At 43.2% G+C, this 16,602-nt stretch overlaps 2 protein-coding genes across 3 annotated transcripts in view; both read left to right on the plus strand.

Moving 5' to 3' along the window:
* Positions 1-189: 189 nt before the first annotated feature.
* On the plus strand, positions 190-3,466 carry LOC117778496 (NF-kappa-B inhibitor zeta-like). Its single transcript, XM_034614088.1, has 10 exons — positions 190-402; positions 985-1,055; positions 1,156-1,481; positions 1,568-1,673; positions 2,107-2,253; positions 2,589-2,652; positions 2,740-2,900; positions 2,982-3,092; positions 3,180-3,347; positions 3,426-3,466. Exons 1-10 carry the CDS (start codon positions 351-353, stop codon positions 3,462-3,464), a joined length of 1,245 nt encoding a protein of 414 aa, XP_034469979.1. The 5' UTR covers positions 190-350; the 3' UTR covers positions 3,465-3,466.
* A 2,964-nt stretch (positions 3,467-6,430) lies between these two features.
* The window catches only part of LOC117778435 (FERM, ARHGEF and pleckstrin domain-containing protein 1-like), a 51,194-nt gene continuing 41,022 nt past the window's right edge, over positions 6,431-16,602 (plus strand). The window contains exons 1-2 of one of the 2 annotated variants that reach the window (XM_034613992.1): positions 6,431-6,687; positions 12,527-12,754. In XM_034613992.1, the coding sequence (XP_034469883.1) occupies positions 12,581-12,754 (174 nt within the window). In that variant the 5' untranslated portion in view covers positions 6,431-6,687; positions 12,527-12,580. The remainder of the gene's footprint in view (positions 6,688-12,526; positions 12,755-16,602) is intronic. The other variant, XM_034613986.1, reaches the window with a different exon arrangement.

Consider the following 16,602-nt stretch of genomic DNA (forward strand, 5'->3'; position numbering starts at 1 on the left):
TATGTTTACGAGACAGTCTTTAGTTTATATGGTACTTTGAAAGGATTTGGGCATTCAAGTGAGTTTATTTAAATGTAATCCCACTCATTTGCATCAGCATTCAATTTAATGGGTCAATGCTTTTATTTTGAAACCGCCTCAGACTCACCTGGGTGACATGTCAACCAGGAAGCTGCGTGAGACATTTTATGCGTTTGTTGTTCCTCATTTCTGATCTGGGCCTCGTCGAGCAGAAAGGTGGGACGGGGTCATCGCACTTTACTCTTCACTGCCGAGTGTGTTTGCACTGCAGGTTTTTGTGGGAGAAGAGAAAGTGGCGGTGCAGGAAGTCAACAAATGACTCCTTGAACATGCTGGATCCAGGAGCGAGTGAGACCACAGGCCTCAGCCACATTTATGAAGGTCAGTTACTGCACAGGACACTGTTTTCACGATAAGGGGGGGGGGACAAGGAAGTTAACCGATATACATTTGTCTTGAACACTTGAATGCACGACCAAGTGCTTCTATGTCATTCTAAATCATTGGTCTTTGAAATTACTAGCGGGAGAGCCTGTAACTTTACTAATAATTATCTTGTGGATGGAATGGTTAATTCTTGTTCTCCTAAATACAATATAGTTGTACTGCTCCAAAGTTTGAATGACCTCACCCCAGGTCAAAAGGAGTTTCACATCTTTGTGATTTGAAGTAGTACTTTATTCTTAAGCCTGAAAAGTGCCATATAAATAACACGTAGTACGTACAATCACATAAGACAACGACGTTAACTGAACTATTAATAATCACACGTTTAATGCAGTCAACACCATCAGTGTACAGAATGCGCTTTTCCTTGGGGGCGGGGTAATTAAATACATTACTTACTAGCTGTCCATACACAAAAGTTCTAATTGTTTCGCTGACACTTGCTATTTTATTCTGCTGCCTGGGTAAAGCAATCGGTAATAACAAGCCCCCGTTTACTTGTTTGTTTTGGCAAAGTACAAGGATTCATCCAGGCAAGCGTGCAGAGGAACAACACGGTGAAAGAGCTGCTAATGATGAAATGCCAGGTTGGTGACAAAGTTTAATCTTGAGTTAACGCGGACATGAGGAAGAAGCTCACTTGACAGAACGTAGTAGGGTGTTTGTAACCAAATGATTGTCTTTCAGAAGTGGAACTGCTCAGACGAGGACAACCACATGGAGCAGAATTTTAAATTTGCAGAACCTGAACCCTTTGCCAGCGACGCGAGTCCTTACCAGTTGGGCCTTCACGTACCAGTAAACCAAAACACCCCCCCTCATTTCCCTCCTGCTTATCCTGGAAGCATTCACCTCAAGCCGCAGCACACGCAGATTCCGCCTTTGTGGGGAAACGTGGCTCCGACCGTCGAGAACAAACTGTCTCTGTTTCACTGGCAAATCCAGCAAGCGGCACATAAAGCTGGAGACGTTCCCCCCGAGCTGCTCAACTGGCAAGATGCAGACGGGGACACGTACGTACGAGTTGGTAAAGTCGGCAGCGCAGCATTGACATAATTTGCATGCGGTGGTACTGACGTTTTCCTTTCCCGACTGTCAGGTATCTTCACATTGCTGTGGCGCAAGGGAGACGAGCTCTGGCTTACGTGCTTGCTGGGAGAATGGCCAAACTTGGCTCTTTGGACTTGAAGGAGCACAACAGCCAGGTATGCACACTCTCAGTTTGCGTCCATCTGACTTGTAGTGGAAAAATAACTAAGTGTGGTTGAAACCTATTTTGTAGTTGAAAAGTAAGTTTTTGCAGAACTGTCTTAATACTTTATGACCTGAACTGTGTGTGTGACCTGAAAACTTTAAGACCTTTTTATCACTTATTTACATCAGTTGTCTGTGTTTTGATTCCTGTTTCAAACTGCGCCTACAGAACCAGTCTGAACTGGCTCAGACAAACAGCCTTAGTTCTCCTATATAATATCCTTGCTTTGACTGTTCTGCATCTTCACTCTGTGTTGATCCTTCTGCAGAAAGCCCCTATTAAAATACACAAAGACAAATTTGGTGTTCCAGCCTCTTGTATTTTCAGATTTCCATCACAGACTTCAACACGTTTGCGTGATTCATCTGCTTTTTTGTCCACAGACAGCGCTTCAGATAGCCACTGCCACCAATCAGCACTTAATCGTCCGTGATCTGATGGCGCACGGAGCACAAATCAACACTTGTGACTTCTGGGGTCGGTCGCCTTTGCACGTGTGTTGTGAAAAAGGCCACTTTCTCAGTCTTCAGGTACCAATTTTGTGTAAATCTATCACCACAATTCAAAGTTCATTCACTTTTTTTATTTTTGCAGGTATCACACATGCCTAGAACAGGGATTCCCAAAGTGCATATAAGTGCAACACTTTTTGGTTTACCACATGATTCCATGTGTTCCTTCATAGTTTGGATGTCTTCAATATTAATCTGCAATGTAGAAAAAAGTAAAAATCAAGAAAAACCATTGAATGAGAAGGTGTCCAAACTTTTGACTGCTACTGTATTCCATGCTCAACAGTTCACAAGAGGTTTCTTCTTCACCACCACAAACATCAACAGTTGCATGTGACAATTTGTTTTCGCAGACAATCTGTAACGCCTTTTGCCAGAGTCAACAACCGATTGATGTTGATGTCTTCAATTATGAGGGTGAGAATGTTGGATTATACTGAAAACTCTGATGCTAATGTTGCCTCTCCGTCTGATTGAATGCTATTCTTCTCTCTCTCTCTGGAGGTCTGACCCCGCTCCACACGGCAGTTTTGGCGCACAACAATGTCATTAAAGACCTGAAGCTTCTGGAAAGTCCTTGTTCGTATGTGGTGATGCAGAGGAAACACGTGTTTGTTGAATGTATCCAGACTCTGCTGCTCATGGGTGCGTCCCTCGCGACCAAGGTAACTGTTACAAACACTTACTTTCTTAGTCATCCAGGTAAAGCGGTCAATAGTTACCAGAGCTTGTGCTGATTCCGACAGGATCTCAAAAGTGGCCGGACTTGTCTTCACATGGCTTCTGAGGAGGCAAACGTGCAGCTGCTGCAACTTTTTCTTGACCGGCCTCGCTCGCTGTCCGTTGTAAATGTTAAGGTGAGACATGTCCTCAGGAAACTCTTCAGAAATTGCCTGCTAAGCTATAAGGTTGTGTAAACTCAGAAACTGCATTTTACGTTTCAGACGTTTAGTGGAAACACTGCCCTGCACGTTGTCAGCGCTTTGCAAAATCACAAGAGTCAAGTTGATGCGGTAAAGCTGCTGATGAAAAAAGGAGCTGACCCCGGAACCAAGAATTCTGAAAATGACCTGCCGTCTCAGCTGGTGCCCGAAGGACCCGTTGGTGAAAAGGTATGCGGTTTAAAAACCTAATAAGTCATTTTAGTATATTGTGACGCACTGACAATTTGACTTCCATCTTTTCTTAAGGTGCGGCTCATCCTGAAGGGGAAACGGGTGTACGCTTAAAAGCACAAAAACACTGTCAGTCAGACAGTCCGCTCTATGAAACTATTTGCCAAAGTAAGGCAGATGCTGGTTGTTTCAGTGAAACATGCCTCATTGTTCATTACCGTGTAATGCTACAAAGAAAGTAAAGCTAACACTTGCATTTAACTGGGTTTTCTTTAGGATGATACTTGATAATTGTGATCACATTCTATGTTTGAGGGATTAGGGGTTGTACTTTTTTGATAAATACTAGTAGTTAACATGTTTAGTATTATTGTAGCTTCCATATAGCAATATTTTTAGATCAAAAATACACATTTTACACAAACATAACAGAAATCATGTTGACAAATCAGATAATCACATCGTTTTTGTATCATGTTGTGGCATGACATTTTTTTTTAGGCCATCGACCTTCCAGATTTTGTAAATGCATATTTACATTTTACTTAAGTTGAAGCGTATAAAAACATTAGATAAATATCCTGACATTATAATGTTGATTTATATTAGCCCAACAGTGAACTGTGCATTACATGTCTGTCTAAGAATAAAGTCTCTTTTCTAGGGGAGGTGTGTGTGTGTGTGTGTCCCTTTGTTTCACTGTGTATGTGTGTGACCATGTTACCAAGGGTCCTTTGGAGTCTCCAAATGGCCTTTTTTGGAAAACATACCCTTAGAAAAACATGTGTAAAATATTCATTTTCTGTGGTATTGTTATCAAACTTGAACTTAGGCTAGGTAAGGCTTCATGCTGTGGTCCCATTGTGTTTTCCAGCTCATAAGTCCCAGCTAGAGTTATCTGCAGGCATCTGTTTACCAAAAAATATTCAGGCGGAAATAAAAACCTTCTACTTCAGTGTGTTCCAACTTCTATTACTCAATGCCAGTAGCACTTACAGTGATTCTGAGTGTTAACTTTCAAAAGAGACCAAAACCATGCATGTACTCCAAATGGTTCAAGAACAGCTTTCAATTTACTTTGGGTATGCCTTAGATAGGCGTTTTAGGCGAATGTCACCAGAATGTCAAGAGGTTAAGTAGCTGTGTTTAATGCTAGTAGCAGATCTTAACTACATTCTACAGCAGTGGTCGCCCACCCGTCGATCGCGATCTACCGGTCGATCTCCCAGTCTTCACTGTCGATCCCCCAACTCTCTGGACTCACTGGCTGTCGTCGTGCCGCAGCTCAGCTGTGTGTCGGTTGTCTGTTTTTCACACGCGCTGTTTGTCCCCTACTGGCGGTGGAGTTGCAGGTTTATCTCCTGCATTTCCTTCAAGAACAAGTTGGTTTATGTACTAAACTAAATGTCAGGACTCTACGGTCTGAAGATGCGCATCTTTCGGTCTGTCGATAACAATCAAAGCCCCGTTGGAACAAATGAGTGGATTCAGAAGGTGAAACGCTGGAGTGCTTTTACTTTGAAATGGGTTCTGAAAGTGTTGTAAATACATTTTTGTCAAACAGATAAACATTGTGGTTCACAGCAGAATAAACAGAAAATTATCTTACCTGAGTTTTAATGTTCTTCTGATGAATTTATGTCACAAACATGGTTGCAACACTTTCTGTATGCCTTTTGAAAATAAAAGCACTCCAGCGTTTCTGTTAATGGAATTCATTCCCTTGTTTAAAAAGGTTGTGAAATATTTGCAAGAGCGGAAGATACGCGGCGTCATACTGTGCAGTACTGGTATTTATTTGAGTACAAGGGACTTCTTTCATCCAAGGCAATAATCATATTTGTGGCCATATTCAAATCAAAGCCTATATGTAAAAACTTTGTGCTGCAGTAGCAGCTCCTCTGCAGAACATGATGTGGAACTGAGAAGCTACATATTGTGCATTATAAATATGAATAGATATTAATTTGAATATTGTGCATTGAATAGAAAAAGTTGCACAACTGCCTCTCTTTGTGTATATTTATTTCTTGTACATTCAGCCTTTAACACAAATTGCAAAAAATAATAAATATGACCCTCCTAAGTGGGTTTTTTGGAAGATGTCAGGGTGGTAGATCTCGGCTTACGTTTGGAATTAAAAAGTGATCTTGGGCTCGAGAAGGTTGGTGACCACTGGTCTACAGTGTTGAATTCTTCTTCGTCTATGCAAAGCCTGCGTTTACACCTCGCAACACTTGTGCACATCACTATTGTGCATCTGGTAAAGTAGGGCGGATCTCAACCACTACACTGCTTTATTGCCAATTTAATCTTTAAAACCACACTTTAATTTTTGAGTTGATTGATTTTTCCAAAGATGTAAACCTACAAGAACAGATAAGATAAGACAATAATAATTTATATAGCACTTTTTAAAAACAGAGTTTACAAGGTGCTTTGACAGCAAAGCAAGAAAAGTAAAAAATATAAGAGAAATAACAATCAGCAGGTTGCAATGTGACAAGGAGGCCAGACAACCACGTTTAGGTGGTCGAAAACAAGGTAGCGTTCAAATTAAATGAATAATTTATAGAGTTATGTCACATGAAAACTTGAGCACATGAAAGCAGTAATATGACAGAAAAGAAATTAATGAACAAGTAAAATAAAAGGTGAAAAGAAAACGATAAAAGCGCACATGAAAGCACGTCTATAAAAATAAGACGAGATAAGATAAAACGAGATAAGTTAAGTTAAGTTAAGTTAGGATAAGATAATTCACTTGTTACAGTAGCAGATAGACAAGTGAGAGTAGAACAAAAAGAATAGAAATATGCAATACATTTTATATAGATATGTGTGCATAGTATACACCTGGTAATTAAAGTTTCCTAATCAATGTAGTGGATTGAAAAGTACAATATTAGCCTTTAGAATAATATAAAAGTAGCATGGAGGTGGAAATACTCATGCAAAGTCCAATATCTCTCCATAAACCCCTTGCCTCCACAGCTGCATTTCCTCCGATCTACCACAGAGTGTCGCTGTCGGGCCGCTCTCTCTCTCACTCTCTCTCTCTCTCCTGCCTGGCGCTGTGGAGCTGGAGGCGGTGTGTGTGTATGTGTGTGTGCACTAAGTGTGTGTGTGTGTGTTGCTCCTCATTGTTTCGGGAGAAATCTCGCACGGCTTCCCCACAGTCGCCTCGATGGCCGCCGCACGCTCTCCACGGCCCAGCTGAGAGGGAGCGGTCCAGCTTTGACGCACCTACTCCCGGACAGGAGCACCGGGATTTCACCGCCTGCGCGTCCGGACACCAGACGCTCTCAACAACCGACAACCGACAACCGAACGCGGGGTAAGGAAACCACGCTACCCGGCTCGTGGAGCGAGGTTCCACGTAGCCTCTCCGGTTTTTCCCTGCATGTAGCGCAGCACTGTCCCTGCTCCGAAAGAAAAGTGAAAGAGCCGCGTTGGCTTATTTTTACGCAACAGTTCGAGATGTGTCGAGTTTCTTTTACGCATTAGCTCGCTTCCATTGCAGCTTGTTCATTTTTTTCACTAATCTGCCTCAGGAGGAGCTTCTTCTTCTTCTTCTTCTTCTTCTTCTGCTGCTGAGCCTCCTGCACCAACTTCTCCACACACATACACTCTGCTGCTAAACTACATGTTAACTACATGTATGTGGTTCCAGCTGGAGACAAAGACATTTGGTGTCCACAACCCCACAATGGCCTGAGCCTGTCATTGTCAAGACGTCGCCCCATGATGCACATTAATATTGAGCAGTACACACACACACACACACACACGCACACAACCCCTAGCCTCTAAACCCTAAACTAACTGAGGATTGGTCAAAAGGTCCTTATATTGTCCTTTTAAAGCTATAGTTAGACTTTTTTGTGCATTTTTCCATGTCAAGACACTGCATTGACTTCCATTCATAACCCAAAACTCCATGTAAATCTAGTTTATTGTTGGGTTTATGTGGGAATAGAGTTAACAAACCCGACTCTCAGACCTCAGAAGGGACGTTTTGCCCCATTGACCAGGCTTCTTAGGTCCCCGTGAGGTCTACTGGTCCTGACAAGATCAGTGCTTATGCCGGAAAAAGGTCCTAAAGAGGTTACAAAACTGAGCCCACACACATGCAACTTCAAACGTACAAGGGATATTCACCAACTTGTCCTGTGTTCTAAAATGACACACACACACACACACACACACACACACACACACACACACACACACACACACACACACACTAGGAGAGTGTCCTGAGTGTGACTAGGCTGTCTTAGCCTACTGACACTTTTGCTCTGGCCTAAAGGATTACTCTGCTAACCTACATTCAGGGGCTTGCTCTTTGCCAACTGTACTCTGTCCGTGTGTTTGTGTTTTAAATGGGCTTGATCTTGGTGTTGACAAAGCTGCTGAATGTTAGATAGTGTATATCATCCCCCCCCACCCCCCCTTGGTGCTTGGCATTTTCCGAGGCAAACCTTGACCACCCTCCCCCTCTGGAGAACACCTACAGGGTGTCAGCTGACAGAAACAATCCCCCTTTCCTTTATTGATCTCTGGGGGACACCCTCTCTTTCTGCACCCCCCACCAGAGCACACGGTCAGTGGGGAAGCAGCAGCGTCCACGACCGGGCACTTCATTTTGCTAATGGCTGGCGGAGCATGGGTGTTGAGGTCTAAAAGCAGGGATCTGCCAAATCTCAATGCTGTTGCTCGTTCACTATTGTGATCAATATCGCGGTAGAATTGATTTCACCCCCTCCTCTCTCTCTCTCGCGCGCACACACACACACACACACACACACACACACACACACACACACACACACACACACACACACACACACACACACACACACACACACACACACACACACACACACACACACACACACACACACACACACACACACACACACACACACACACACACACGCGCAACCTCACAATAGAAATCCACCTGAGGCCAGTGGAGCGGCTTAATGTTTCCACGAGTGGAGAGTGTCACCTTGATGAAATGAGGCAACAAGCCCAGCCATTGATCTGCCAGGGATCGCAGGTGTAAGCGTGCAGTGTTGTAGCCTTGATCTCACCCTCCTCACCTGCGCTTGTCGGGCCGCTGTTGACACTGGGTGTCATTTTTCAGCGTGTGAGTCAGATTGTAAACAGTCAGTGGCCTGTTGTCAAAATGGCAACAAGTAACTCTGTGTGCTAATGGATGGAGCCACTTTGTGGTTTGAGGCCAAGGCTTGGATTTGTTAGTTGTGTATTGTGCGATATGGCACAGAGCGATTTCAGCTTTTTGTGTTATTTATCTTTTTTTCCAGCTTCTTAAATATGACAATTTTAAGATGAAGAACTTTGGACTTCTTGTGTGGAAAACTCAACCTTTCCTTGAGCTTTAGGAATTCCTAACAGGCATTCTTGAGATATTTAGCCATGTTTAGGTATTTTCAGCTTGTGATAGAATAGTTTCTATGTTTTCAAATACTTTTTGTAGCCGTCCCCTTAAATATAGTCCGTACTTTTACAGTTTTCCAACCAGTACATTTACCAGTCTCCATGCGAAAATGAAATACCCTGCTTATGTAACGTCAGAGTTTTTTACCTTATTTTTACTTCAACATGCAGAGTTACTACAAAAAAAACACAGATTGGTAACATCTTTCTCCGTGGATGCGCTTGTGTACACACCCACACCCACACTCACATCCGATTCCCAGGGCCTGGCTCCCGTCTCACAAACCCTTGGGAAACTTTCAACTAACACCAGTTCAAAGGCTGGTTGAGAGGCCTCGGTCCCGCTGAGTTAAGGCCCCGCTGTTGGAAGCTCCCACAGTAGCTTCCTTTGTGCCCGTGTGACCAGCTCGCTCTGTATTCCGCTCTTGCTCAAGCAGCTCCACGTTTAATCCTTCCCGGGCCCCGACTGAGGAGACGATGAAACCTTCAGCCTCCAGACTTTCACTCTAGTGAGATTGAAAATATGGTGGAGCTCTAAATGAACAGTTTGTTATTCGGAAAGTTGTTTATGAGGGAAAGCTGTGTGTTTGCGTCGAAACAATGAAGACGTCTGCTGCCTGCGGAGTATGATCTACTGGTGTTTGTCAGGGTAATTGGCACCCACCTGTTAGTGGATGATAAGGCCGAGCCATAAAACTGGCTCTGAGTTGACACTTGTTTTGCTTTGAAATGCGACACTGGGACAAAAACAAGTAGGTAACCCTGAGTGAGTGAGTGTAGGGTTTCAAAAACTATTATTATTCCACCTCTGATATGGCTGAACCCCTCGGAGGACAAACTCCGTGAATGCAAATGCAAAACTGTTGGAAACGGTGGCAAAGCGCAGTAAGGAAGTGGCACATGAGAACAAATTTGTTCCCACAGGTGTAATGAGTAACCTGAATGTCAGGTCCCTTTTTTTTTTTCATTGTCGGGTCACTTCCTTGGCCGGGCTCCAGTTTCAAGCTCCTGCCTTTTGTCACTGAGGTGGAGAGAGAAGTGCTGGTGTTTTGTGTGCAGGTGGAGGGATTAGTAAAAATGTAATGTCTGTGCTTTGTATATAACCCTGCTGCAAAGCACCCTGGGAAAGAGAAACCAAAGAAAGTTGATTTTTGAATGGCTGTTATGTTTTTTTACCCCCGCAAAGGAGGTTATGCTTTCACCTGGGTTTCTTTGTTAGTTAGTTATCAGGGTTACGCTTAAACGACTGGATGGATTACCATTAAACTTGGTGGAAAGATGTGGTGTGGGTCATGGAAGAACCCATTCAATTTCAGTGCAGATCCAAATAAATGTTTAATCAATATCTTAAAGTTCTTGTGACATTTTCTCTCATTTCCCAGGATGGATCTTGATGAGAAAAATCAAGCATATTTAAGGAACTGATATCATGAGTGTGTGCAATTTGGGGCAGCTTGATTGAATGGGGCCTTGCCTGCTATACTGAGTGATATTCTAGTTTTATTTTAATGTTTAACTTGGTGTATGTGTTGTTAAGAATGTGTCTGACCTTGTTATCTGTCTACTTTCACACTGAGGTCAAAGGTTGCTGCAGGGGCATTCTGGTTCTTCTAGCCCCGACATTCTGGCTAATCTCACTGTTGATATATCTTCCAGTTCTTTTCCTTATTAAACAATTGACACATTGGTTTATAAAGTGTTATATTAGAGTCTTGTGTTGTAAGATACTTAATTTAAAGATATACTTCCATGATTTCACACTGCTTCATGTCCTCATCAAACTAGTCCTTCAGTTATTGTTTTGATTGAGAGACCCCGTAGTGGCCGAAGTTACATATTTTACATTTCATGATAAAACAGTACAGTAAATTTGAAAATTAAAGTTTGAATTGATTTATTATAATATTTTCAGATTCAGTTTTCTTCATTCGGTTAGATGTGTCTTGAACCAGCATCTTCTTCGTACATCATGCAACAGAGACTTCCCGTCATCACAGCCTCGCAGACATGTGACCATGCGCTCAGTGGATTTTAGGATGGTCCGCAGAATACCGCAAATTACACACCAGCTTTATTCTCCTGATTTGGGTTAAATAAAGCTGCTCTTCTCTCAGGCACATCTGGAGGAGTCTCTGGAATCGGACAGCCCCATTAATCCAATAATACACTTTTATTTGCTCTTGAAACAGGCCTCGCTGTGGACGTGGTGATGCTGGGAAACACAGGCTTTGCTGTCACATTTCAGTTCACTGCACCACCCATCTGTTCCTAAGTATTTAGAACTAAGAGGGAATGGCTTATTCCTCACTATGGATTAGGGAGGCCTGAATTTGGGGCTTTATTGACCGATCAGGATTTTTCTTTCTATATAAACACATAAAATAAACAGTGCTCTCTTGAGGAGAAACACATATTTGAGCTTGACCCTAAAGGACTTTTAACTTAGCATTTCTGTAGCGTTGTTACTTACATGTACGCTAATACTGATGTATCTATATGAAGCCAATATCGGCTGATTTATTGCTCAAGCTTGATTCTTCACCGTTAGGAGCATGAGGATGGATGCTGCTCAGAGGACGGAGAGAACGATCCAAGGACCTGTTAATCAACATGTTGTCCAATAGGTCCCTGATGGTTAATTGATTTACCAGTTTATTGACCAGAAGTATTGACTGCATGTGTCCAAATGTGACTGACCAGAGGATAAAACAGGATTTTCCCCTCGTACAAAGCAAAGAAAAAGGAATCCGACAGGTTTACGTTTTGATTTATCCCCGTTGTCTTGTACCAATGCACTTAGACACGCGTAAAAACTTACGGCTGTTGATCTAAATAAGTGTTTGTGTGTGTACCAGGGCAGCTCGGCAGCATGTAACCCTCATCCCCGCGTTTACCCCCCTGACCAATGTTCTAAAACATTCCTCAGCCCTGATGTCACAGAGCGTCTGAGAGGATATTTATTGTCTGAGGGTTGAGGTTTATCAAGTGTGGGACGGAGGTGGAGGGGGGAGAGACACTGAAGAGTTTGTGTGTGTGTGTGAAAGAGGAGGGCGAGGAGGGGGGTGTCTGTCTGTGCGTTCTCAGGCCGTATCTCATCTGCTCTACTTGTGGAGCGCTTTGATTCAAGTCTGAACTCGTCTCACAGCAGAGCTCTGTGTTTGGTTTTTGTAGGAAACACAGCAAATCCCACCCGTGTGTGCTTCACCTGGAAGAAATGAGCTCATGTGTCTGTCTAGCAAGGTGTGGGACACGTCCGTCTGCTTCTTTGTGCACACTGACTGAATGTCTTGTGGTTTTTTGACATGTTGCACAGCCAATTTAACCCAGACTGAACTCTTTGGCATATCTCTTGAACTAATTTAGGACAAAGTCTCTCTCCTGGCAAAGTTTCCCTCATTGCCACAACAGAGCCTCTTACTTTCTTTTAAATCTGACTTTTATGTTGTGTTTTTTCCACTACATGAAGCTGTGCACAGAAATGTACTATCACCCTGAACGGTTCTATTTAGGCTGCATGCCTATGTAAAAGCTTGGGTGTTACAGAAAGTGCCTGACTGTTCAAGCCTAAAATGGGCTGCTATATATTTGAGAAGCCAAAAATCAAAAATACCTCAAATCACATAGTGAGATTGTTGGCTTTGCTGCGCTGAAGCACATAAAAAGACATTTTGTAACCAACTAACGCTCTTTATCTTTCCCCCCCACCCCAGACGTGAACGGAGGTCCCTGCAGCTCGAGAGCGCCACACCGCAGCGCACGTCGCAATGGTCGAACCCGCCGACAGGCCGTCCACAGCCGGGCAGAGGCTGGGCGCCACTGAAAGTTTCGGGGTGTCCACCCTGGAGCCGGGCCTGCGTCCTCCTGCTCAGCCTCCCGGGAGACTGGTTTCCATACGGGTGCAGATGCTCGATGACACGCAGGAAGTCTTTCAGATATCGGTGAGTGCCTCTGCTTTTGCTTCCATGAACCTCTGGATGTTTGCAAAATGAGTGTGTTCGAAGGAATTTGACCCATGAAACCTGCTCAGTGTAAATATGTATCTCGCAGACTAATGAATTGCCCAAACTCACTGTCAATCAACAATCAATAGTTGTGGTTCTTAGGTGCAACGTGTGCATGGAAGTTTGAGAGAACAGTTTCCTGTTCTTCGTTATGGCAGAAGAGATTTCTATCTTTGATCACGTTGCTTTTGGGAACTATTCCCCTTCTGGGTGTTTGTTGTTGTTCTCCGACAGTTTTCTTGTGTTATTTATTGCTCATGAGGCTGTTTATAAGACCATAGCTGCTGTTACTTACATGAAAAACCTTGTTTCACGCAGCTCGTCTGATAAATGCATTTCAAAACAAACATTTTCAAGGCAGACTTCTGACTTCTACCTTCATTTCTTATGTCAAAACGTAATTCAGATAGTACAAATCCAGATTGGAAACTGTGGCTTTTAGAGGAACAGGGAATGTTTATCCGTGTATAAATAAACTAAAATGATCTTATTTGGGAGATCTGTTGTTCCCAGGATGAGCATGCAGACAGGTATGTTTGGCTAAAACCAGTTGCACAAGTCTGTATCTTTTAATAAATTAATAAAGAAGTTATTGTCAGGTGACTGCGATGCCTCAGGGTTCAGCTGATCGGCCTTGTCTTTATCTTTCTGTCTCATCTGTTTAAAACAACCCAGGAGGGGGGGCTGATCAGTGGCGATTATTCAAATACACTTTCCTTCCATCTACAGTTTGTGGCTGCAGGAGGATGGCTATCTACATGTATGTTCCATTCACCTTTGAGTCTTATCTCCTATCTCCACTTCCTGGAGATACACAGGAATTGGGATAGAAACCAGCTTCCTGTCTGAGCACACCCCACCTCCGGACCCCTGATCCTTCCTCTTTACCTCAACTTGATTCTGTCCCATCATTAACTCTCTTATACAAACTGCGTACTGTTTGTATACTCCAGTCTGTGTTCACCCTGATCTGGCATCTAAAGTGCGTGTGTATATAAGTGAGTGTGAGGTATGTGTTTGTCCACAGCAGCTCTCTGACTTCCTAATGCTGTTTAGAGAAAGGACTCCTCTGAGAGGCTGCACCGCCGGCAGCTTTAATGACATCGGTGCTGTGCTGCTTTGGTATGTGATCTCTGGGCGGGTGTCTCATTGCTTTCTGAATTAATGTCTGTTGCAAGCTGACGGAGGGTTCGGTTTCATGCCCTCCTCGCTGATTCGCATGCAGTATTTCTTTTCGGAAAAAACCTTGGCCGCCATACTATCAGCTTGAAATTTTGCGATGATAATTAAGAAAGAATCTGCAAAGAAACACTGCCTCAGCTGGCGTTTGGAGCATCCAGAGCTGCCAGTTCTGGGGGGGGGGGGGAGCTGTAATTGGCTGTTGCGAAAATGACAAGAATGTATGTGGTCGTTAGTGTGTCAGTGCCTGAGGATGCGTTTGTGGCTGAGTGGACAGTTTGACAGAGGGATGGGCTCCAGTGTCTGTGGGAGGGGGAGAGAGAGAGGTGCCACATCGAAGTAATATTATTCCACGTAAAAAAAAATGGAAGAAATGCTACGTTCAAAACTTCCTGTTTATTGCTTTCTTTTTGTATCTGCAGAGAAAAATGGCTGAAAAGAGCAGATAAGACTCTAAGGAAGTCAATGGAAAAATAACATTTTTTTTAATTTTTTTAATTTAATTAATTCATATCACTTTAAATTTACTCAAACTAAAGACCAATCTTCATCAAAGTGGAGGATCAGGAGTGTGTGTGTGTAGCATACCCTTAACAGAACTCTCTAATGTACTCCATATTTTCTCCACTCATATCATGAACATATTTATTTGTAGGTTTTCACAGGTTTATTGAATTAAGAAATAATGAAATGGCAAAACAAAATTCATTAAACATTTTTTTTAATAGATATTAAATGCAAACATATTGACATTGACAAAGAAATACTAACATAAGGATATATTGGAAATCAAGAAATACTGCTATAATGAAATATTTAAATCAAGAAATGTTTAAATGCTAATATTATGAAATATTGCAATCAAGAAAGAAAGAAAGAAAGAAAGAAAGAAAGAAATACTGAGATAAAAATTTCCATGTGGAGCTCATGGCATTTTAGTGCAGCAGTTGAAGCAGCTGCACCAGGCCTTTTTGACGCGCTTGAAAAACGTCCTGACGCGTCTTGATGCCGACTTTCTTCTGCTCTTAGTCACGACCTCTGAAAACCAAAAAGAAATGTTGGATTAGTTCGACTGAAAAAATAAACACCGGGAGTCTGTCAGGGATTTAGACATGTGACTAACCAGGCTGGACGGAAGCTGTTGTCTCCTCTTCATCCTCCAGATTAGATGACACATTGATTCCTGGAGTAGAAGGATGCACCTCCTCGGAGGTCAGTGGTTCAGGCTGCTGAGGTACAGTTGGCTGGACAGGTGCTGCTGTGACCTCTTCATCCTCAAGGTCCAAAGATGTCGTCTTTGGAGGAGAAGGATGCACCTCCTCGGAGGTCAGTGGTTCAGGCTGCTGAGGTACGTAGGGCTCCTCCATGGTGACAGTCATGTGTGGGCCGTCACCATGCTGCTCCACAGCGAGGAAAGGGTGCTTGAGTACTTGAGCAGGTGTGATCCTCTCATTCTTGTTGACGTTCAACATCTTTTTCAAGAGATCAATGAAGTGCTCCACCTCCTCCTCGTCCTCAGCTATGAGGCCTTGATACATGATCTGGAATGACAAAGCTCTGAATATGTCTAATGATCGGATCAAATGATGCAAATGCAGTCAAAGAATAAGACTCCTGAGGAGTCTGTTGAAGACATTCTTGTATTAATATGACATAACAAACATTAACGTACCTCCTCAAGGGTACATGAAGAGTTGAAGCACTTCCTGTCGCTGTAGTGGAGCCCAGTCTGAGCATGCAATTCTAATGAAGTCTACAAAAAGACAGAGTTTAGGGTAAATCATGGATGGATGGATGGATGGATGGATGGAAGGATAGAATGATCGATGGATGCATACCTTCAGTCTCCATGTCCCACAGATATTGAAATACTGCATGCTGCGTGGTCCAGCGTCCAGTTGGTCCGTGGGCGGTTCACCCAACGTTTTCACAATCTTTTTCATCTGGAAACGCACATATGATCTGATTTAAGAGCCGAGAAACAAATCCAGGACGCTGCAACTATCTGCATCTGTGAGGAAGATACTTACGATGTCGTACTCGTGTTTCCCAGGTAACAGGGGGCGGCCCAGAGCCATCTCTGCCACAGTCAACCCTACAGACCACATGTCAATAGGCTGCCTGTGAAGGAGACCCAACATGACCTCTGGAGCCCTGATGGAGACAAAATAAACAACATTAAACTTCATGTATGAAAAGAAAACGACTAGTGACACAAAGCTGCAGCATCTCTGCCACATGTTGTCTTCTCTGCGACTGCTGTGTGCCTTACCTGTATAACAGACTCTGTCCCCCTGAGCCTGGATGTATGTCGGGGCCTTGGCAAGCAAGTCCAAAGTCAATCAACTTCACTTGTAGCGGTTTCTGCCACTTATCCAGCACCATGATGTTCTCCGGTTTGATATCGCTGTGGACAATATCCAGGGCTTCCAGGCAGAGCAGTGCAGTCGCCAGCTGAAGAAACACAATTAATTATTATAGTTTGTTGTGAAGACATAGTATTTGCTTCGCATCAGATTTGAAATATACAGTGAAATGACACATTTACACTGGAAACTTCTGGGAGTGGAAAAGAGAAAATCCAACAAACCTACTACAGAACAGGC

Source organism: Hippoglossus hippoglossus, chromosome 2, assembly GCF_009819705.1.
Source record: "Hippoglossus hippoglossus isolate fHipHip1 chromosome 2, fHipHip1.pri, whole genome shotgun sequence".
NCBI classification, from domain to species: domain Eukaryota; kingdom Metazoa; phylum Chordata; class Actinopteri; order Pleuronectiformes; family Pleuronectidae; genus Hippoglossus; species Hippoglossus hippoglossus.